The sequence below is a fragment of the Mesitornis unicolor genome, unplaced genomic scaffold, assembly GCF_000695765.1.
Source record: "Mesitornis unicolor isolate BGI_N332 unplaced genomic scaffold, ASM69576v1 scaffold4068, whole genome shotgun sequence".
NCBI classification, from domain to species: Eukaryota; Metazoa; Chordata; class Aves; order Mesitornithiformes; family Mesitornithidae; genus Mesitornis; species Mesitornis unicolor.
The window spans coordinates 10,593-33,705 of NW_010199621.1; the positions used below are offsets into that span (position 1 = coordinate 10,593).

The following is a 23,113-nucleotide window of genomic DNA, read 5'->3' on the forward strand; positions in this document are numbered from 1 at the left end:
ATTAAAAAAATAAAGCATGTGGAAAAACTGGGAGAAAACGTGCATCCACCAATTATTTATGTAAGCTATTCAGAATTGGGGTCTGGTTGGGTTTTGTTTGTGGGGTGTTTCTGGTTTTGTTTTTGGTTGGTTGGGTTTTTTTAAGTTTTACTCAGACACTTCCACTTTTGATTAGTAGTAACATTATCTCCAATGTGTTAAAGCGTGCTCTTTATGCAGGGTTGTAAACATTCTTCTTTTTGCAAACAGCAATTAACTTTACATTTAGAGTTTGGCTTTTTAAGAATGCACAAATCTCACAGTAATCAACTACACTTCAGAGGACACTACAGTGGCACAGCTGAAAGGGAAACAAGAGTAAAGATTTCGACCTTTTATTTTAAATCTAAAAAAAGTCTACAAACAAGGACTCCTCAAATACTGTATTTGCACTTTTTCAGAATAACTTTAAAATTACTTCCAAAGCATTAAAATACATTAAAATATTACTCACAATTAAGGGATCATCTCGCCCCATTGTAATAACAGTTCTGTTCACAGTGCGTAATAACTGTACCATTATTTCTTGAATGTGGTGATAAGTTGATGCCTGCAAAAGAAAAAGAAAAACAACCCACAGAACAGTTTTGGCATTAAATCCATCTCTCTTGTGAAAGAAAGAAACCAATTCTTTCTACACATCTTTTCTGTTTCGTTTTCAAACCTTTTTTCATATATTCTTCTTGAACTTAAAGCACAGAACGTTTGCTACCCCTGTGCACCAGGGTACCAGTCAAAATTTAGCATTTTATTTCAAACAAACCTTGTCAACTATTGAAAGAATGCTTCCCGGGTCAGCAGAGGACTATGGCAAGCCACCTGCCATAAAATGTGTCACTTGATCAAGCTACCAGTTAACACAGCAGTAGAGGAAAGCCGAAGCAGCCTAGAGTACAGCACATATATAACATTATACACCTTGCCCATTAATGTTTTGTTTCTTATTTACATCAAGCAGAAAATACACACATCAAATTGAGAAACTGCATTATTTGTATAACTTCCTCTTCATAATTACAAACATTAAATACAGCAATTATGTATACCTTTATCTTAAACATAAATCAAGCCCCTTAAAGATACACGGCTATGACTGTATCAGCACTTTGGTTCAGAACAATTTTTAGGCAAATCCCTTGATCGCTTCCATTTACCATGTACTGCTTTAGTGGTTTTCTTTCACACAAACTAGATCAGTTTTAGATAGAGATAAACTAGAAGCTCCTTAACAGTGCTAGAAATGAAGACATTAAGTTCTTGATCAATGTTAAGGCCACACCAATACAAGATTCCCCAGCGTGTTTCTAATCTCTCTGTCTTCAGAAAGCTGAGCCATACACACAATGGAGATGTTTGAATCAGTGTCAGACCAGAGCTTACTCAGTGTAAACTACCCAAGCCACGTAAAACAGATTCATCAGGAGCCCCACAAGAAACCACACGAATCCAGTGGTACACTTGCACTGTGACACATTCCTTGCTAATGCAGACAGTACTAAAAAAATCCTACACAGCCAAAGCAAAAAAAGCACGATTAAAGGGGAAGCGACAAAAAGCAAAGTAAACATGGCACAGAAATTTTTGTTTGCTGATACTTCTAAATATTCATTTAAAGGCATGCAAAGCTTCTTGCTATAACTGTGGCTACTTTATGACAACAGGCTCTAAAAGCACTAAATGTCTCAGCATGTAATCTGCAGAGAGTATTTTCTTTTCACCAATGACAGATACTGTGTCGCACTGCAAGAACCACAGCACAAAGTTTTCTGGTCAGAACTCTGTCTCACCAAAGAACTGGTTATGACATCTGCAGCTACCACACCAAATGCAGAGATCAAGACTGGCATCTTGGCTGGAATTGCTATTTGCAGCGCTGCAAGAAATAGTCTGTGATTTGGCCTCTGCTGCAATTCAATAGATATTCATTAATCATAGCTGTTCTTATAATATTGATTACCACTGTAATTAAACAAAAATCAACAGCCAACAATTGTAAATGACACAGTAGTACTTCACACCACAGGTAAATCCCTTGTTCATTAGTTCACCTTTTCTTTTTTCCAAATTCGAAGATGAGGGCTCTTATAATCTAACTTCACTTCTGTCCACATTTCAGCACGTGCCATATGATTATTCCTAACAGTTCAGAACATTACATCATGGTGCCAACATTTAACCATGACTCCATTATTACAGATGAGCTCTATTCTGAATTCACAAGTAGCACATAACACACCTTCCCTGGAAAAAATATAGCATGTGCTAAAGCATGAAAAGGTTCTTTTCTGCTAAGTCTTTGAAATTTCAGATAAATGTTAGCAAATTAATTAAAATGGTTTCTTTATGAAACTGAGACTTTCTTCTTGATTACCAAAGAAACAATGAGGCATTCAATACTGACGTTGCTTACTTAACAAAAATAGTTTTCACACTTTGCCTGTACAAAAGATTTCCACTTTTATTTTAACTAATAGCAAATATTTTAACTAAAAATATCTGTGCAGTATAACAGCAATGAGTGTTTAATTTTCATGTTCTGTTTAAACTTCTATAGCGTTGGGACAGAATAATTCCGTTGTCTCAGAGTCGACCATGCACGACAGTGTACGACAGGGTGCTCATTTATTTACTGTGACAAACACGGACTAACTGAATGACTCCTTCGGAACTGTAGCATTACACAACCTGCACTTGAGATATCAACTTGGAGAGACCTGTTTGGTCAGTTTGTGTCAGCTGTGTCCCTCCCACACTCTCACCCAACTCTCGCCTGCTCCCTGGCATGGGACAGAGCGAGAAACAGAAAATGTCTTGACATTGCAAACACTGGTCAGCAAGAACTACCACTTTCACTGGTATGTTATCAGCACTGTTTTGCTCACAAATCTAAACCACAGCACCACATGAACTGCCATAAAGAAAGTGGCCTCTGTATCAACCAGGTCCAGCAAGCTCACTCTGTGATGCATCCAGTTCCGTAACCTCGTGTTCCTCCTCTGACACGCACACAAAAAAGAGCACACATAAAAGGATAAAGATTTAGGTGGGTTTTTTTCTTTTTAAATCACAAAGTTCACAATCATGTTTCGTTCCAATGGAAAACTGTCTGCAGAAGAACTTCAGATAGCATACAGTTTCCCTGACTAATCTGCTTTGAAATTTTTTTTGCTCAAGTCTTAAGCTCTGCCCTAAGTTAGGTCAATACTTTACCAAATTCTGTGGAATTCTAAAGTGCTCCCAGACTTGTTTGCTAATATGATCTACAGCTTAAAATGCAGCTGCTGCCAGTTACTGACTTCATGCACAGAACCAGAGAAGGTTACACATCTCACTTCCACTTGTAGACTTAACCAAGATTTTATTTTAGATTCCAAGAGAAAGAGTTCATCATTATATTTAATCCTGTAAGCACTATAAGTAGAAACTTGTTCCGATACAGTTAATACAGAACTATAGGATATATGTCAGATTACGGACAAAGTCATCTTATGAGGTGATGTCAGACTGCACACAAAGTTGCTATAGAAGGGAAGAAAGGGAAGTGTGAAGTAAACCAGAAAAAAGTAACAGATTTCACCATGACATTTGTCAATGACTTACTTGCCGTTCTGAGCTTTCACAGGTGCAGAAAGCACACAGTCTCAAGTTATGAAGCTACTTTTAGACATGATTCAGTCAAAATAATGTCATCTATGTCCAAAAGTTGTTTATTGTAGAGCCACTTTAAAATGAAACATAAGCATCTCACCCAGATCTCACCTAACAATGCCTGTCTATTCATAAAAATAAAGTCCTTACCATAAACCAGTGTTCTTCATGTACTTGCTACCTGCAGAACCCAAGAGCTACACAGCAGCAGAAGAGAACAGTGTTTGAACACAAAGAGCTGATGATTCACACGTACACACTCACCAAACAACATAGGGAGAAAAAGAGTAGAGCAGAGCTGGTAATACCGTAACAACTTTTTCTTTGAAAATCTCTTCTTCAAAAATTCTGTAACAGGTTCAAAGATCACCTCACAAAATAAATTTTGGCCACACAAAACAAAGAACTAGTGCTGCTGCTTTTCTGTCCCTTGTGCATATGCTACTTCTGGTGATCTTCACAGAATAAATCCAAGGCAGAAAATACCTAAGTTAAGTTTTACAAAAAGTTTTAAAAACTAATTCAAAACCAGGTATCTCTACTGAGATGGAAAAACAGAAGAAATATGGACAAGAAGTTGGTGCTTTCAAGACATAGTTAAGCTTAAAGTTTTCTATTCCAGCAGGTCAAATAATTAATTTTCTTAAAAAGATATAAAGAGATACGGGAAATTAATTGTTCAGTAGAAACTTGCATTAATCTTAAGGTTCAAGTGCAATCACATAAGAAATAATTTGGTTAGTTTCCAAAACAATTCTCTACATCCAGATCCCACTGAATAAAAGCATTCTGAAGGAGACCACATAAATATTGCCATCATAATAACCTGGCCACATGGTGAACCTATTCCATTTGCCTGACCAGTATGCCACATGAAGTATTTCCCATTGCAAGTCAAAACTCTATATGCTTGAAACAAGATTTTTCACTTTAACTGAAAAGTGAACATCTATATTGCACTCAAATCTGCACTGTCTCGTAAAGACAAATTACTGCCTTAGATATTGCTGTATTGAAGCTATTCCCTTTTTTTCCCCTTCCTTTTTTACCTCCTTCAGATAAATAATCTCAAAAGCAGATTTTTAATACTTAAGCAGGACCAGTGGTTAGCACAGCTAAAAAAACCGAGACTGTGATCCACGGATTCTCGGTCAAAGAAAGAGTATCTACTAGAGATAGTCACACATTAGCTGTTGTAGTTCAACAGTCTCGTATTTAGTGACATATACTTTAATATAGTCTAATATCCATATTGTGTCTGATCAGCAATTATACTGCCAGAAGGCACACTAGGGTATGTATTTTTCTCAACAGAAGCCTTAGTTCTTTCATGCATGTCCCAGCTGTTCTACGATGTTTCTTAAACTCATGAATGATGCTGCCAGAGGGGTCATCAAATGCTGAAACCACTACTGACATTAAACATACTCCAGGGGACTTATCTCCTTATATAAGAAATTCCTCATTATTTATTGCAATGCACTGTAGGTAACTGCCACCCAAATATCTTACAGAGAACCTGCAGTTTACAGGCTAACTTCCTTAAAAGAAGTTATTGAAGAAATACCACTTGTTTTAAGCAAATGCGAATGTGCTTGGTTTTAAATACATGTGTTATAAGTTCTCAGCAATTTTCATGACATAATGGGTTACACATTGCCTAAAAAGCCATTGTTTGTCATCATGCGAAAAGGTCTGCCTGGCTGCCTCCTTCAATAGAGTAAAAGCACAGAATGCATCGCATGCTTTCAAACAACATCATCCTATACAAATTACAAAATATTAACTGGATTGTTAAAAGACTGAAGTCCAAACCTGTGAAGGGTACAATCACCCATTAAGCCTCTGATGTCCAGCTGTGATTAAACACATACATCACACTGACTGGTGAAAACAAAACAACAAAAATCCTATTGTTAAAGATAATGTTCTCCTCAATGATAAAATGCATTTGATTTTAAATACAGCTAAGCATTTGCCTAATATCAAAGAACAACATCTGAAGGAAAAAGAATTAATGGCTTTTCAAAAGCTCTGAGCAGCATCACACCAACCAAGTAGTTTTCAACTCAAATATTCACAACTCCAGACCAAAATATTTGTCTAATATTTTTTCTTTTACATCCTTGATGCAAATGTACATTAACACATTCGCAGAACTGCCCAAAACCAGCAGTTACAAATCTCTCAAACATGGAGTTTTATTGAAACAAACACTTGCTTTTCTTCAGGCACCTTTGCACTTCATTTACACCTTACTTCTATAGACATAGAATAGAGATATAGATATGGGTCGTCTTCCATCCCTTCTATTCCTCAAGCTTTGTTTATACCAATGAATAAAAAAAAATAAATCTCTAAATCAAACAAACTTCTTCAGTTTCCGTCTCAAAAACTTCTAAGAAACCAAGCAACGTGCAGTAACAAAATGGTCCATGGATCCATAGGAAAAAAACTACTGAAATTACAACTTGCCTATGCCAAAGCCTGCAAAGTCTGAATACGTGTATCAGGAAACTATAGCTCAGGAGAAACCAGCACGTATTCATAGAAGTTACATCTGTCCTAATGTAATGAATTATGAGGTTTTCTCAGAATAAATTCCTCAAATTATCATGAAACTTCACTGAATAATCCACTGCTTATTAAAAAGTAAGGAACTAAAAAGTCAATTCAATATCCTCTCAAATGAGAAAAGCAACCACCCAGATCAGTTTCTAGAGTGCTCCAAAAATTCAGGAGCCTGAGAAACTACTGACTCAATGAAACATAGCAAAGAGCTATCTGTTTTACACAGATTCTGTTGAAAGAAGAAACCAGAAGGTACAACATTTGTACACTGAAAAACATTTCTTTCAGAAACTACAAAGGTTTTTATAAAAGAAACAAGATTTTAATATTATTCTGAATACTTAAAATAGAGTTGTCCTTGAGAAACATCATAGAATCATCCAGTAGCCTGGGTTGGAAGGGACCTTTAAAGGTCATCTAGCTGAACCCCCTGCAATGAGCAGGGACAACTTCAACCAGATCAGGTTGCTCAGAGACCCTTTCAACCTGATCTTGAATGTTTCCAGGGATAGGGCATCTACCACCTCTCTGTGAAAGCTGTGCCGGTACTTCACAATCCTCATTATAAAAAAATTATTCCCTGTATCTAGTCTGAATCCCCTCTCTTTTAGTTTAAATCCATTACCCCGTGTCCTGTCACTACAGGCCCTACAATAAAGTCTGTCCTCATCTTTCTTATAGGCTCTGTTGCAAACATTATAAGCTTTCCCCAGAACCTTCTCTTCTCCAGGCTGACCAGCTTCAGCTCTCTCAGCCTGTCCTCATAGCAGAGATGCCTCAGCCCTCGGTTCGTTTTTGTGGCCTCCTCTGGCCATGCTCCAACAGGTCCACGTCTTCCCTGTGCCGAGAACTCCAGAGCTGGATGTAGCACTGCAGGTGGGGTCTCAACAGAGGAGAGCAGAGGGGCAGAACCACCTCCCCTGACCTGCTGGCCACACTTCTTTTGATGTGGCCATTGGAGGAGGGTTATCCAGGTGGCTTTCTGGGCTGCAAGCGCACATTGCTGGCTCATGTCCGGCTTTTCAACCACCATTGCCCCCAAGTCCTTCCCCTCAGGGCTGCCTTCAATCCCTCAGCCTGTACTGACACTAGGGTTTGCCCTCCCCCAGGTGCAGGACCTTGCACTTGGCCTTGCTAAACGTTATGGGGTTCACATGGGCCTACTTCTTGAGCTTGTCCGGAGCCCTCCTGAATGGCAGCTCAGCCCTCAGGTGTGTCAACCACAGCACACAGCTGGTGTCAATATTCTAATTCATTTCAGTATGTACTCCACTGAACTTTAGCACTCAAAATTAAAAGTGCCTAAACCTCTACTAGGGAAAAACACAACAGGCTCACTGTTTTTAATCATACTATGGTGATTTAGAGCAGCTATTTAAAGAATATAAAATTGAGAAAAAAAAAATAGCATGGATTTCAGTACTTCACCTTTAATAACTCAACTGCCCTTTAACTTACGTTTATGAAAAACAGGAGAAAAGTTCAATTTGCCACTGACTTGTATTAAAAATTTAAGTGAGATTCATCAGCATCAATAATTTACTACCTAATCAGCTCAGGCTGAGGCCATCTACATCATCATCAGTACTTACATGGTCTTGAGAGCTCAGAACCTCCAGGATGCTATTGAGTAATTCAACACAGTACTTCTTCTCTTGGAGCTGGAGCTGCTGATCATCCCTTTGTTCCAGTAATTCCTTCAGCTCTTTTGTAATCACAGGAAGCAGAATGTCCCTGCATTCTGAAAGAAAGAAAATTATCTTAAGAACAAATATAAATCAAATACTATGCGCAAATAAACCCTCCTCCAAACAGTGAAACACAATATGCTTTAACAGCCACAGTCCTTTGCAACATGGAATTGGTGATTTTTCCAATCATGCCTCAGGCATACTCTTAAACTTCTGTGATGTTTTTGGAAGCCAACACTATTTCTCATCTGTGAAAAACAAAACATCCTGATGTAATTTGTTTCAGCTAAATTCTGAGGGCTGTTTAGCTGTTCCAAACACTTAGGGACAAATTATTCAACCTACTTACAGAGCATCTCGAAATAAGCTATGTATAGTGACAGGATTCTAATGTAAGAATACTATAAAATACTACACTTATTGTTCTATCTGAAAATAAGACACAAAGAGCAATGGAATTGTTCTATGTGCATTATTCCGAAACATACCTTCTAAGAGCACATAAAAATGTAGACAAGACTAAGGCCTATCAAACCTCTAAGAGTGAACACGATGCATGCATTCATCCTTATTTAAATCTAAGGAAGCTGACACAAATAATAAGTTACATTTCATTCTCATGTGTACATTGACTTTTTAAGACAGAGGTGCTTAAAAGAAATGTTGGGAGAACAAGCAGCACAAATTTGAAGCACCTTTAATGAAAGCACTATCACTATTCCTGTCTACCTAGGAATAAAAGATACAGATTTTTTTTTTCTAATTGATACATGCCACTGAGTGACTTAAGTAGCAACTCACTTGTACTGTGCTATGTAATTAAAGAGTACAGCACAACAGCATGAAGAATGCTGAGCAGATGCTTCAAAGATTTGCTATATTTATGAAAATAACCTAGGAAGAGAAGAGCGCTTCAAAGGTTCCACCTCAGAATAAAGTTTGTGTGGAACTACAAGAGCATTCCAGTCACAGACAGCGGGCTGAACTTCTTCATTATTTCCACTTGACTGATTTCTTATTGCTCTTCAGATTCTCTAACTGCATACAAGATACGCTGAAGGAAAGATTAATCACAAGCTAAATCCCCCATCTTTCCTATAAGATTGTGGATCCAAATGATAGACCACAAAGCTCACCTGCATACAGTACCCCTATACATACTTGTCTGCAATGTGTAAGTATGTTACACATGGCAACATTGTGTCACAAGTTCTCTACTCTAAACCTGCTGTGCACAAACTCCACTTTTTATAAGGATGCATAACCAGTACTCTAACATTCTGCAAGAGACAGTAACAGCTACAACTAATGCACCATGAAGATGGACGTATTTAGACAAACACATCCAACCTCTTACTAATCTGCAACCACATGTCACAAGAATACAGATTCCAAATCAACAGCATGGAAGAAATTTAGCAGGCAACTGTTTTCTCCTAAGTATCATTCTTAAAAACAGTGTCTTTAGAACATGTCCACTTTAAGAAAAATCAATAGGGACTGCTACGGGCAACAAAGTTCAAAGTCATATGAAATTACGTGACAGCTACTTTTCACTACTCACAAAGAGGATGGAACGTTATATGCACATACGAGTTTCATATCCGCCAGGATAAACATACTTTCTGCTCCCACTCCTCCGAAAATAATAACCAGCTCAAGTTTTAAGCCATTAAGATCCACCTTGAAATGTCTGACAGCTAGCAAATAGAAAAATTCTCTTTGGGTAGCTTTTAAAGGTACTGGAAGCAACTGGATAATAAATCATTAAAAATATATATACTTAACGAGCTCCATTTCAAAAGTAAAGTAAGAGACTAGACTGAAGAAAGTCATTGAAAGCACATTTAAAATTTGTACTTATATAGAAAAGAAGCTAGGACTTCAAGGTAGGTGTTACACGTATATTAATCACTACATTACATCTGACTTCACGTGCCAGTGATACCCATTTGAGCAATAATCAGGAAGCACAGAGGACATCATGACTTAAAACCTGCACTGGACACCTTAAGGAGGAGCGGAAGTAAACTTCATTGAATTAAAAACCCCTCCATACCAGGGTCTCTGAGGTCATTTAGAACTTCCACCAGAATGCAAAATGTCTGCTGTTGTCTGAAACTCTTTTAAAAACCACACACACATGTATTTTGGTAAAAGGAGTAATTTTGACACAATTCTTCTGCATGAAGCCATTCCATACTACCTAAACATTAGGAAAGCAGGGCTTCCTGCATAGACAATTTTCCTGTTGTACTGAGAAGGCAGCCGAGGCAGAAGGTACAATGTATTTCCTCCAGCTTTAAGAGTAATTACTCTACAAACTCTTATTACTCACAGTTGTACTTTGCATTATAAATTGAAATTTGACCCCTATTTGATAAATACAGAATCTATTAAAAGGACTTAACATGTGCAACTAATCAATTATTTACAGCACATTTTCAGATGTGAACAGTGTAGAAGCATCCAGCTACACGGAAGTTGAGAAGTCTTTTAACTCGCCTTAGCTGCATTTGCTTTTTAAAAGCAATTAACCCCCGCACTTGTAATTATTGCAGAAGTTATTCAACATACTTTTATAAGCAAATTGTAATTTTTTGTGTTAATTATTTTGGTTTGGACTAAGGCTACGTGCCTGTATTTTGTGACTGGCTGCTAGATAAACTCGGCTTGTTTTTTCAGGTACTACATACAAACTAAAGTAATTTTCCTGTAGCAAGCTACTCAGAAAATGTACTTCTAGGATATGATTTGTAAACTAAAGACAATAGTTAAGGAAAATACATTAGGCTTTATAAGACCCCTACCAATCAATGTCATCCCATATGAGAATGCAATTCCAAGATGTTCTGGTGAATGCATACAAACAAAGTAACAGAAAAAGACCACCATTTTTAGCAAACAAGCCCTGTTCTCAGCCTGAGCCTGCAAGTGGACTGATATAAGCATAAAACTGATGCCTTCTCATCTTTAAAAAAAAAAATCAAAACCTTTGCACTAGAACACTACACAAAATATGAAATCTCTCTGTTATCTAGGGATACATACTGCTTATTGAATGGGTATGTACATTCCAGATTGTCATACTGAGGTATCATTGCACTTTAGCAAGCAAAACAACAAAAGTGCTCATTTGAGCATCAACAACTCACTGGCTAGGGAAAATGAGAAAAAAAATTTAAGAAAATAATGGAAGACAGTAATCAAGAAAAGAAATAGGCAAAGTAAAGTTTTCTGTTGTGGTATTTGATGATCTGGACCATTACTGAGTACACCCTCAGTAAGTCTGCAGACACCACCAAACTGGGTGGGAGTGTTTATGTGCTTGAGGAAAGGAAGACTCTACAGAGGGACCCGGACAGGCTGGATCAATGGGCTGAGGCCAATTGTGTGAGCTTCAACAAGGCCAAGTGCTGGGTCTTGCACTTGGGTCACAACAACCCCATGCAGAACTACAGGCTTGGGAAAGAATGGCTGGAGAGCTGCCCAGAGGAAAAGCACCTGGGGGTGCTGGTTGACAGGTCAATATGAGCTGGCAGTGGGCACAGGTGGCCAACAGCATCCTGGCCTGTGTCAGCAATAGTGTGACCAGTAGAAGTAGAGAAGTGATTGTACTCTGTACTTGGCACTGGTGAGACCACACTTCAAACACTGCACTCAGCTTTGGGCCACTCACTACAGGAAGGACATTGAGGCCCTGGAGCGTGTCCGGAGAAGGGCAACGAAGCTGGTGAAGGGTCTGAAGCACAAGTCTTATGAGAAGCTTGGAGAAGAGGAGGCTCTAGGGAGACTTTATCACTCTGTACAGCTACCTGAAAGGAGGCTGTAGAGAGATGCACGTCAGTCTCTTTTCCCAAGTAGCAAGGGACAGGACAAGAAGAAACTGCCTCAAGGGTTGTCAAGCCCTGGAACAGGCTTCCCAGGGAAGTGGCTGAGTCACCATCCCTGGAGGTGTTTAAAAGACGGGTAGATGTGGCACTTACGGACATGGTTTAGTGATGGACTTGGCAGTGCTAGGTTTTCAGTCCTACACGATCTAAACGGTCTTTTCCAATCTAAACGGTTGTATAATTTTATGATTAAGTAATCCATATGCACATGCATCCAACCCAAAAAAACTACTAGACAGACTGGAAGAGAGTACTATCTGCTTTTTTTGCTTAATAAACAATGTGATAGTAATTGCTAAAGACAGATATATTATTTCTTAATGTTCAGAGTCGTTAAAAAACAATGGTATTGACTGGCTTTTTTTCTAGAAGCCAGAATAAAACAAGTGCTGCCCCAAACTGTATTTGAAAACATAACACATCAACATACAGTCTGAACATCTTGCATTTGTTTCATCAAGCTCTGCCAAACGACATTGTTCCACGTATTTACCAACCCCAAATTCCAACACACTTCTCAGAAAAGTTCCCTCACAGCACCTTCTGACTAAGAACAGGTAGATACACTCTTATAAAAGATTAAGCTTTTACATGTTCTTGGGTTTGGTTGGGGTTTTTTTAACCCCTCTATTCACCTTATTCTTCAAAAGGTATCTAATGATTTCTTCTGTATCAGCCTAAATGAAATCCAAACTCTAAGTCATTAATGCAATAATGTCATTAAATAAGACAACTGGGTCTCCTTCAGCAAGAGTCACAGATGGGCTTCATTCCTGACTGCCCCATATGTGCAGCCAAAATGGTCATAAAGATTTAAGAGTCCCTTAGAAAACACTACTCTTGATTCCCTGGCATGCCTGTAGTCTTATCCATCTGTCAGGATGGCTTCGTGCCCACTTAAAAACTGGCATGCCAACTTAATAAGGACATAGGTGTCATCTGAATACAGATTTAGAGCAAAGCCTTAAAAATAAAATCAGTGAACAACATTTGTTTCAACAAGGAGAGACTTCTGATGGCAGTCAGTGCTCAATTACAGCACCATGCTACTTCACAAAGGACATCTGTTCACAACTGCAGGCATCTTTCTATTAAAAGTCTTCCCTCTTCGTTATTTGCCATTTAACTCTTTGTTGGGAACACAGAAGTCATTAATTTAAAAGTGTATATATTTTGTTCATTGCTAAATCTAAGTTCAAATTTCACAGTTAAGAGCCACAAAAAGGGGAGGTACCATAGGTGACCAAGCATAACACTGCAGAACACATGCATTTCCCAATTTCAAGGTGTATCTTCAAGCTTCTCCACTCCTCAGGGAGCTGAGTAATGCCAGGTATTCAAAGGCAGCCAGAACGATGTCTCACACGATCGCTGTCATAGCCAAAACAACACTTGAAGCGTTCAGTGCCTTGTCCAGCTTGCTACCATTGAAGTCTGCCAGCCTGCCTCAAAAGCTTGTCAGCATATCCTTCCTGGCAAATTTTAAAATTTGTCTTGCATTTGGGTTATAGAATATTGACGAATTCCAGCTTGCACGTTTCCACATTTCACTTCATTGACACACAAAATTCTCCTGAAGTAACAGCTTCACATCAGTTTCTGTAATATGTCTTTGCTGACTTTTCTACTCGAAGCAGTTGCAAACAGAGTTTTTACACATACATTTAGAAGTTCACTGTTAAAACTAGTTCATCTAACTTGATTTACTCTTCCATCTGTCAAGATTTTTTTAAAAAACATCACTAAAAAAACTTGGCATAGCAGGTCAAGCCTAACAAAAAGTTACCAGTAGCAATATTGAGCACGTCACCTGCTCCTCCATAAACAGAAATAATGGCTTTAACCTACAGGTGTTCAACACAAATGTATGCAAATAAATACCTGCAGATATGTATGTGTCATCCTTATCCATATCAAAATACTGCAAGAATAGAACTGGCAAAAAAGGAATACAGAATTTGAAGTGATACTTTAAAACAATGCACCCCTAAAGACACTACTGCATATTACCTAGGGGAGAAGGAAAAAAAAAACAACCCAAAACCAACCTACTCTCAGAAATATCTTTCTTAAATTAGTCTTTTTCAAAGCTAAGTGCAAAAGTCAGGACCAAATCAAGTGGAACGATGTGCTTCAACACAGAACCATTTTAAAGGAATGATCAAGAATGAGTACTTTCAATTTTTTCCCCAGTAGCTAAAAATGGGAGAATCAAATACATCAGCATCTCCTATGCTCAAACATTTAAAATGCTGAGAAGTTGTGTTGAAAACAGTGTAGAAAAACAATCACAGAAAATGAAAAATCAGTATCTATATCCAACTCCGGTAATAATAATTAAATTGAAAGATGCTTAATCAGGAATTAGTGTTCCTTCTACTTTTTTTTTTTTAAAAACACCTTTTTTCTTAACAGTCCTGAAGGTAAAAGCAGTAAGTTTTCTAAATCTTTAATTGGGTTACATAGAAGACAGAACACAGACTTAATGCTGATTATATGCAGCCATTTTAACTCCAAAATGTTTCTTAGTTGACCCTGACTTGCACATCACTGAAATCACAACATGGACTCACAACTGGATCTTCAAAAGACAAACAAACTAACAAAACCAATCAAACAAAAAAACTCCACACATGCAACAAAACAAACCCCAATGTTATATTCCTTGTGAAATGCTGGCATTATACAACACAAACCTGCGTTTCCTGACAGATCATAGCCTACATAACAAATTCAAACCTTTAGAAAGAAGAATTTAAAAGAACTCGGGAGTACTAGTCATTATCTTCCTGTTTTTTCCAGTCAGAAAAGTTCATTAAAGAGTCCAGCAGGAAAATCTTAAGACTGCTGATGCACTACTGCACAAAAACATAACATCAACAAACCCATTTGCATTCACTTCGTGGTATATCACAGTTCCCCTATTTTCTTTTACTGGTTTTGCTTAAATTTTATATTACAGTATTGAAGATCATAATCTAACTGAAAAGATGCCATAGTTTAATCTGTATATAATCAGTAACACACACAATATCCATAGCACAGAACAGACTTACTGACAGTTTTCCTCAACTGCACCTCAAAAATTTAAGACACATTTACAAGCGCATTTCTTACTAAGGAAAAGAACTCACACCTGACTAAAATCCTTGCTCTTCTAGTTGACCAACACATGAACTACTGATACTTCTCAAGCAGCGAAATAAAAGAATTAGAATCTGCCACAGACAGAACTCACTAACGTACACATCAATATTAGAAAACAGTCGAATTATGGGTGTGTGCAAGTACCTATCTTGTCTCAACAATGGTACGATAGAAAGAGTTCTTCAGAGAGGAAAAAAATAACTATAGTCTCAGCATTTCTTCTGGCACCCAGCAAATTAACCCCTGCTGCCAACATATATCACTTGCTGCTATTCTTCCAAAATCAGCAAGAGGTTTGCATATGCTGAACTTGCAGTAGCTCTGTCTACAGCCACTGCGAGCTGAGGACCTGGATTCTGAGCCAAGAGACTGCAACTCTATTCCCACTCCTGCCAGTGACCATCTGTGTGACCTACTTAGAGTTTATATTCTTCAGAACAGATCTCACAGCATTCTGCTACAGCACAAACCCCTCATCAGGAGTGGGCCTCTAGAGAACACAAAGTCCAAAGCAACAGTATGAATATATTTTATTATGTTTAAGCAGTTTGTATTTATTTCACGGAAGTAAAAACCAATGCTCCCAAGGCTTGTAGATTTACAGATTTCAGCATAATGGCAATGAATATTCCACGGTCAGTTCAGAATAAAAATCTAGCTCCAAATACTATAAGCTCAGAAACCCTAACTACAATAACAATTGCATGTAATTCACTAACACTCGTATCTTAATTTGGTGGTCTCTCAAAAATTGAGAGACGGTCAAGGAATTTTGGCTATAGGTTTTCTAAGAAAAACAAGACAGTGATGCATCAAAAGTAGATTTACAAAGAAATGAAACAACTCTAACAAATCATTTCTTTGGTAGGTCCAAAGGAGAACAAGAGGGAGAGAATAATCCATTACATCCCGCTACACAAAGGAAAAGGAGGCAGTTTCTTACACAAGAGAGGACAGTTTCTTACATCATGAACGAGACTTTGAAATGCCATTAGGGGTGCTTATACAGGACAAGATAACCATTTCTTTCCCTCTGATATTTTAAAATAAAGAATTACGAGTGATCTAAAAGGAAAATATCAACAATTAAGAAGATTTCTTGTCCTCTGATGAAGAGGCACATAATACTGTCTGAAGACAAAACTGGATAAATGGCTGTGCGTGTGCTCACACATCCTGTGTGAATGTTCCTAAACGTTACAGGGAGAGTGCACAAGCAGCTGAAACCACCAGTCTTCCTACATGCAGCCACTCAAACCTGTACCACCATAACCCCCCTACGCTGTATTACAGTTACAGAGAGGGAAAGAAATCAACCCCCCACAAAAAAAAAAAACACCTGCCAATGCAAGTAAAGGCTTATAAAAGTGCAGTAGCACTGTGGGGCTTTTGAATATCAGTTACAGTAGCAGTTAACAGGACCTCAAGGCTACAAAATTAAGGTTCACGTGTAACTTTCTTTATGAAAACAAATTCCACTGGCGTCTTTTTAAAACCACACTTTCATATTTTCACAGCTTCCTTAGAAGATGCTGTGAACATCAACAGCTCAAAGAAAAGAAATACATATATCTGAAATCCAATTAAATTATAAAGACAATACCAGTGGGAATGGAAGTAAATGAATTGAACTGGAACTATAATGAAAGGAAAGGGACTAAATACTAAAGCCTGGAGAAAACATGGATAATTTGAAACACACTCAAACTAACAGATTTCACTGTAATTAGCAACGTAGCTAAATAAGTTCCATATTGATGGCAGAAAAAAGTACTACCTGTTCTAGAAATGTGACCTTTAGTTCACTATACCATTGGCAATTGTATCTTAATTGTCATGCTGCAGCCTATTTTGGGATACGCTATGTATGCTTTCACTCCTGTAAATTACCTTCTATGTCATTGCTTGGCACAATGAATCGGGCATTGTCTGCAACCTACAAAGACAGTTGGTTCTTTACGCAATTAATTTTAGAATCAATTGCATTTAATGTAGAGCAAAAAAGCACTTTGGAAGTTTCTATTTTAAACCATGGCAATGTACTAGAAAAAGGACTTGTCTGCTATTTAATGTGCGCAATATTATAATAGCACAGTACAGAAACCTTTTCATACTGCCATAGTATCACAGGTACTTAATCATGCATTGGTCTTTTCATGTCCTTTACTGCCTGCACTTCAACATATTGTGGACTTCCCCCTATGATAATTACAACTTGAAGGTTAAATCCAATCAATATCAATACAAAACATAAATGCAAATAATCATAAAATATCAGTTAGATATAAAACACGCTGTGATTATCCCAAGGTTGGTCTTCCGCCATTACTACTGATGGGTGAAAGTTATAAATATCATCACCCAAAACTGAAACTCTGTTACTAAATGCCCTAACTCAGGCAACACCACTGAAGCAACAGTAACACTGTTAGCTAGTCATACTAAGAGTTAGAAGAATGACCAGTTAGTCATGGATTGGTGTCATGTAAAGGAAAATACACTTCCAAGACTATACACTTCCAAAATACACTATTTGACCCAACGAAAAGAAAAAAAGAAGGGAAATTGCCACGTTTAGCTATGTACAAATTTTAAACTCTAAAATAACAGCCAGAAGCAATTTTATTCTGTCACTTCATAAAAATACTGAAGTATAAAAATCTTTAAATAAATATTCTCTAGTTAGCAATGACCTAAGTCATGATATTGCTAAAACAATATCTCCTAATAAAGTCAAAACAAACTATTTTGGGCAACTGCTTCTTCAGAGGACTGTCGCTTGTTTTAGGCTAACAATCGAAAAAGATCCATCTATTTCCCCAGGGTCCTCTAAAAACAACAGCATCTAAGTATTATTATATAATTATATATACATTATTACAGCAAAAACATTTAAAGGCAGGTCTTGCATATGTAATCACCTTGAGAGTATAAACAAGCTGTTAATTTCTACATATTATCATATGCATACACTTTAATTGTCAAATACTGGTGTAAGTTTAGATCACAACCTATTCAAACATAAAGGATTTGCAGCTAGGCTGGCAAATGATTAAAGTATTGTATGCTACCTTTGTGGTCTCAGCTGCTTGGTTTTGCTGTCATGTGTTTGATGTTAGTAAAAAAACCCAAAAACAACAACAGAAAAACTCACCCACAACACAGAGACATTATTTTTTAATTTAAAAATTTAAGGCTAACTTAATCCCACTAACTGCCTGTCCGGGAAAAACCAAAATGTGTTGATTATCTGTTCAGCAGTATGAAAAACCACTATTTGTTGTTTTTATAAAAGCTCCTCAAAATTAGAAATCCTCTTAGCAAAATTTCTTATTCATTCTTACCTTAAAAATACAGAAACAGAAAACATACACCCTTTTTAGAATTCTCCACATATTCTGAGGTAGACATTTTCTATGATATACCAGCTATATATGTCAGGGCATCAGAAAAGCTGCATTTACAAGCAAGCAGCAATCTATTATTATTATTTACACGCAAGCAGTAAAAATATTACAAAACATTTCGTGTCAACAAACCATAGCTAAAGCAAAGGCCTGTTCAACACATGAAATGAGCCCCACACTAAGCAGAGTGTAATGGTAGCTTTCTCTGGAATTCAAAAACCCACTCTTTTCTGGAGCATACACAGATATAGAAGAAAGAAGCTGTGGGATATACACTACAAGGAGTAAGATGCAAGTCAATAGAACTGTGAAGCACATAAGCTACTGTTTGCTCAACTATTTCCCTTCTGGATCTTTATCAGGATTTCATTCCTTATTACATGAGCATGGGATCTGTTGTCCTGACCAACACTCCTGATACGGGAACCAGTAACAAATGCATTTCAGTAAGACAAGTTTTTTTTAAAAGAAAAATTATCAAATCATTGTTATTCCACAGGATTGCCAGCTCTTGCCCCATCTGAGACAGAATGATTGAAAGTCCATTTTTTATTCCAGAAAAACAGTACTTGACTGGAAACTAATGTATCACACTAAGAGCATAAAGTTCACAAAAAAACAAATTAAAACAATATCCTTAGTACTATTATAACTAGAATTACCCAGCTGCTTTAAGACTCCAAATGCTCTTGCAATAGCAATGCAATGGGTTTACCACAGATGAACTGAAGCTTACACAACCTGAGTGTTTAGGCTGGAATCTTACAAACATAGAGGATGCACACAGGATTGTTACTAATGCATACATACACAAAAAATATGGTTTACACTTAATTTCTCAGTATGAAACACAGTCAAGGTAAGTGACTGAATTCTAGTAAGATCAAGAATTCAAGAGAGTACATTATTTTAACCCAAGATCGTTTCAGTTTTGAGAGGATATTTTTCCTTGTGATCTAAATGCTACTCACCACAAGAAGCAGAGATAATAAAACTAAGATTGGCACTTTTGATCTTAGAAGCAGCAGCAGTAAAAGCAACTGGTAATGCAATGACATATCAGACTGTAGTTGTAAAACAGAAATATAGTGAACTACCAGAAAAAAACGAGAATGCAGAATTAGATCTGTTTGAAAATTAACTAGTTGGATCTGCTCTTAATAGCTTGGATCTACAGATACCCAAGCTTCAGCTACTTAAGATCCACTGATGCAAGTAACCTTAAGTCTTACACACATTTAAAAAACAAAACAACACTTGTGACAATTTATATTTATGTTAATTATTTCATGGTCAAAATAATATCTAATTTAATCTAAGCAATAAAATGAACTACATTATTTTCTTATTTTGTCCAAGAAATCTATAATGGTCTCAAAACAGCTAATTATTGTTATAGCTTACAATATACATTTTGGTCTCAATACAAGGTAACACAGGTCTTAAAATAAAGCTGAATTTTTATCTGTCAGGCTAGTTAGAACTGCATCAGTCTTCTGGCAACACAAAAGAATGAGACGAACATTCCCTTACTCTACTCATGTTCAGTACTATTTGCTACCCATTGCTGTACTGTCAAGGTCCTAGAATCATTATCTATACACTGTCAGAAATTCTGACAAAATGGACATCCATCTGAGTCTTTCAAAGTTCTGGAGGTCTTCTGCACAGCAGTGAGATGCTGAAAGAGAAGCAAGCCATCCAGTTCACAAGAGAGGAGACGAAACACTTAACAGTGAAGATGGAGTCAACCATGTAAAACTGGGCTTCTCTGCTAGGATTCTTTTAGCAAAAATTCCCTTTCTGTGCCAATATGAAGGAAAACTAAGCACAAGGCTAATGACGACATTTCAGTACCATTTATCACTCCTGTTTTGAGTGTGGATACAGACACTAAATTCTGATAAAGGTTAACAAAGATCGTAACTCCTGTAAATGGAGACACTGCATTGCAGCTAAGCTATAGCACAGCACAATCAGACTTTGTTTTTATTTTTCCTCTGCCTAGGCAGATGCCTTATGTAACATAAGCGGTGTTCACACAGTTACATTTCATATTTCTATTTCACTATAGAGCTTATAAATGAGTTTAAAGGATATATCCTAAGCTCCATCCACCTAACCACTAAATCATGGGAAAAACACACAAAACTGTTCCTCTGAGACTTGCCTGTTCCTTGTTCTAGGCTAGCAATCACGCTTTGTACAAGAGCTGTCTTGTAAAAACAGGTGAATCCTCTCCAGAGGTCAGGCTTCCAGCATTCACACTCTCTCAGAATTAGTTTTACTCAATTTAAAAAATGAATTGCATGAAACAGTCACTCAGTATTTTCACATCTATTTATTTTAAGCCTTAAAGGCGTATTACATTTACCTTGTTTTTTAAAAAGGTTGCTGCGTACTATTTCCTTCATGGACTGCACTTTCTGCTTCTGTAGTTTCACTGGTGGAATGCAAGTGTAAAATTCATATAGTAGTTGGCTGCATGCAAAGGAAAATTATCATAAATGCAGTACAGTTGAATTAATTGTGTGTTAATAAAGCAAGACAAAGATCAAAAGATCATATATTTCTAAACATTTCTTTCTTTAAGACTGCGATTTATTTATCATATCACCAACATTGACAAGAGTAGCAGGCTGGAAACAAACCTTTCAAGAGAAACAAGATGAGTATGAACTAGATTTTGGCCATGTTTACAAATGTTTCTTATTTTCCATTTTTTGAATGGAATAAAGATATCTTTGCGTATGGTGGCGGCAATTTATCTTTGTCTGACAAAGATACTTATTTCAAACTGCTAAAATCAGATTTGGTTTTCTGGAATGGAGTTTATTCAAAGGAGCAGTGGGGGAAAAGGAAGAGGAAAAATAAAGAGGTTGTTCCACTTGCTCATTTTATTCACCAAATTACTGCTTAAGTATTGGGCCACCACAATTAATTCTGTCACTAGGTAAGACGGATAAGAACTCCCTGTTAAAAACACAGACCCAGATTTCCACCACCTTCACAATGGGCACAAGCTAGCACAGGTCAGTTGACCTAAACCAAGCAGTAGGAACTTGCCCAGGCAGCAGCAATACGTTGTACATACCATGTGATACACCCACTAAATGTTCAAGAGCAGCTCACCTCAGTAACTTGGCATCGAAGACCATTTCAACATCATGAAGCACTGATGGTATGTACTTCAAGGCAGCAACCTGAATTGATGTACAGATTGTGTTATTTTTTTACATTTATCTGCATACACAGCATACAAAAACAATACCGAGCACACCGCTGAAACAGATGCACACAAAACAAAAATTATAAACTTGGACTTCTTTCTTCAGACTGAAATTGTACATAACATTCGAGTACTAACTTCAGCACAGAGTACTAGACACACAAGGGCTCTTATGCTGAAGATATGCAGAAAAAATTAAATACAATAGTTCCAAGTAGGTCATATTCTCCTTGCAGGCCACTAGAAGGGCTAAGCCCATCTTTGTAGATTGGATTCTCTTTGTAGACCACTAAGACTGTCGTTACGGTGCAAATATGTAAACCAAGCACTGATCGAAGCAGAAGCTCTCTGATCATACTACATATCGATTCCACCCCAGAAATGTGCCATGCAGAAGGCTGAAGTCAGGATAACAGTCATCTATCCACCCCAAAGCTACAGTTTCTGAAATAGATGGAGTGTCAACTCCCTAACCAACCATCTGTACCTAAGCTATCTGACAGTTTATCTTATCAATTTCTGCAGTATATTTTGAGAGTGTAGTGGAATAAACAAACCTGAAAAGACAACAAGGGTAAGAAAAAGATATATTATATTCTTACATGGACAAGAATACTTAAGCAGGTAATTTTCAGGCTCAAAACCACCCCTAACATTTAAAGGTAACATCCTTAAAGACTAACTCGCAGTGCTCTGTGTCATAAAGATCTTTTTCAGCTTGAAAGTGTTTAGCCTCTATAATACCTTTTGAAAGCTCATATAGTGAAAAACCTTGCAATAAAATGCAGAAGTATTAAACATATTTAACACTTGCTGGGTCACTGTCCATTCATTTCTCTACTTACGCTTTAGACATTAAGAGCTGCTTACAATGATTTTTACACTCATAAAATAACCTGTGACTTATCTTCCCACTAACAGGTCTGTATTACTCAAATATTTTACATATCCAAAAGGATATGCCATACTTGTTGGCTGATAGCTGTAATAAATTCCAAGTAAGGAGAACCTGGCCTCACTGATACCCGCCTAAAGCTGGACATCAGTCTCTTCCTTCCCTTCTGTCTTCCTAATTCAACAGGTCACCTAGAGTAGACTCTTCTCATAGAAGTTCAGATCTGCATAGAGATGCTGCACAATCACTGACAGCCAAAAGAAACAACATCTAGGGACAGTTATTTATCTAAAACCAATTAGACATTACCTCTGTTCCTATTTCAGATGAAAACCACAATGTCTTCTTGCCAAAACCATTTTTGCCTACATAAAAATCAATTTTTGGTTATTGTGCAAAAATTCTTAGCAAAAAGCTATAGTTCATCTTTGCTGCCATCATGAACTGAAGAAAACAGATTTAATCATATCAATTACATTTGCATGCTGCTATAAATCCAGGCATAGTAAAGAGAATCAATTTACAATGTTCCAGTTTGACTAACCTCTTCTTGGCCCAGATTATGAGAATTACAAAGGTAATAAAAGCTTTAC

General features: G+C 37.3%; 1 protein-coding gene across 1 annotated transcript; it reads right to left on the reverse strand.

Annotated features, from left to right (window-relative positions):
• Positions 1 to 476: 476 nt before the first annotated feature.
• Positions 477 to 22,885, reverse strand: LOC104544581 (dedicator of cytokinesis protein 2-like; the record flags this gene model as incomplete). Its single annotated transcript, XM_010189493.1, has 5 exons — positions 477 to 589; positions 7,851 to 7,999; positions 20,771 to 20,877; positions 21,529 to 21,599; positions 22,830 to 22,885. Coding segments are annotated over 5 exons (496 nt in total), but the record flags the coding sequence as incomplete, so codon positions are not given.
• Positions 22,886 to 23,113: the final 228 nt, after the last annotated feature.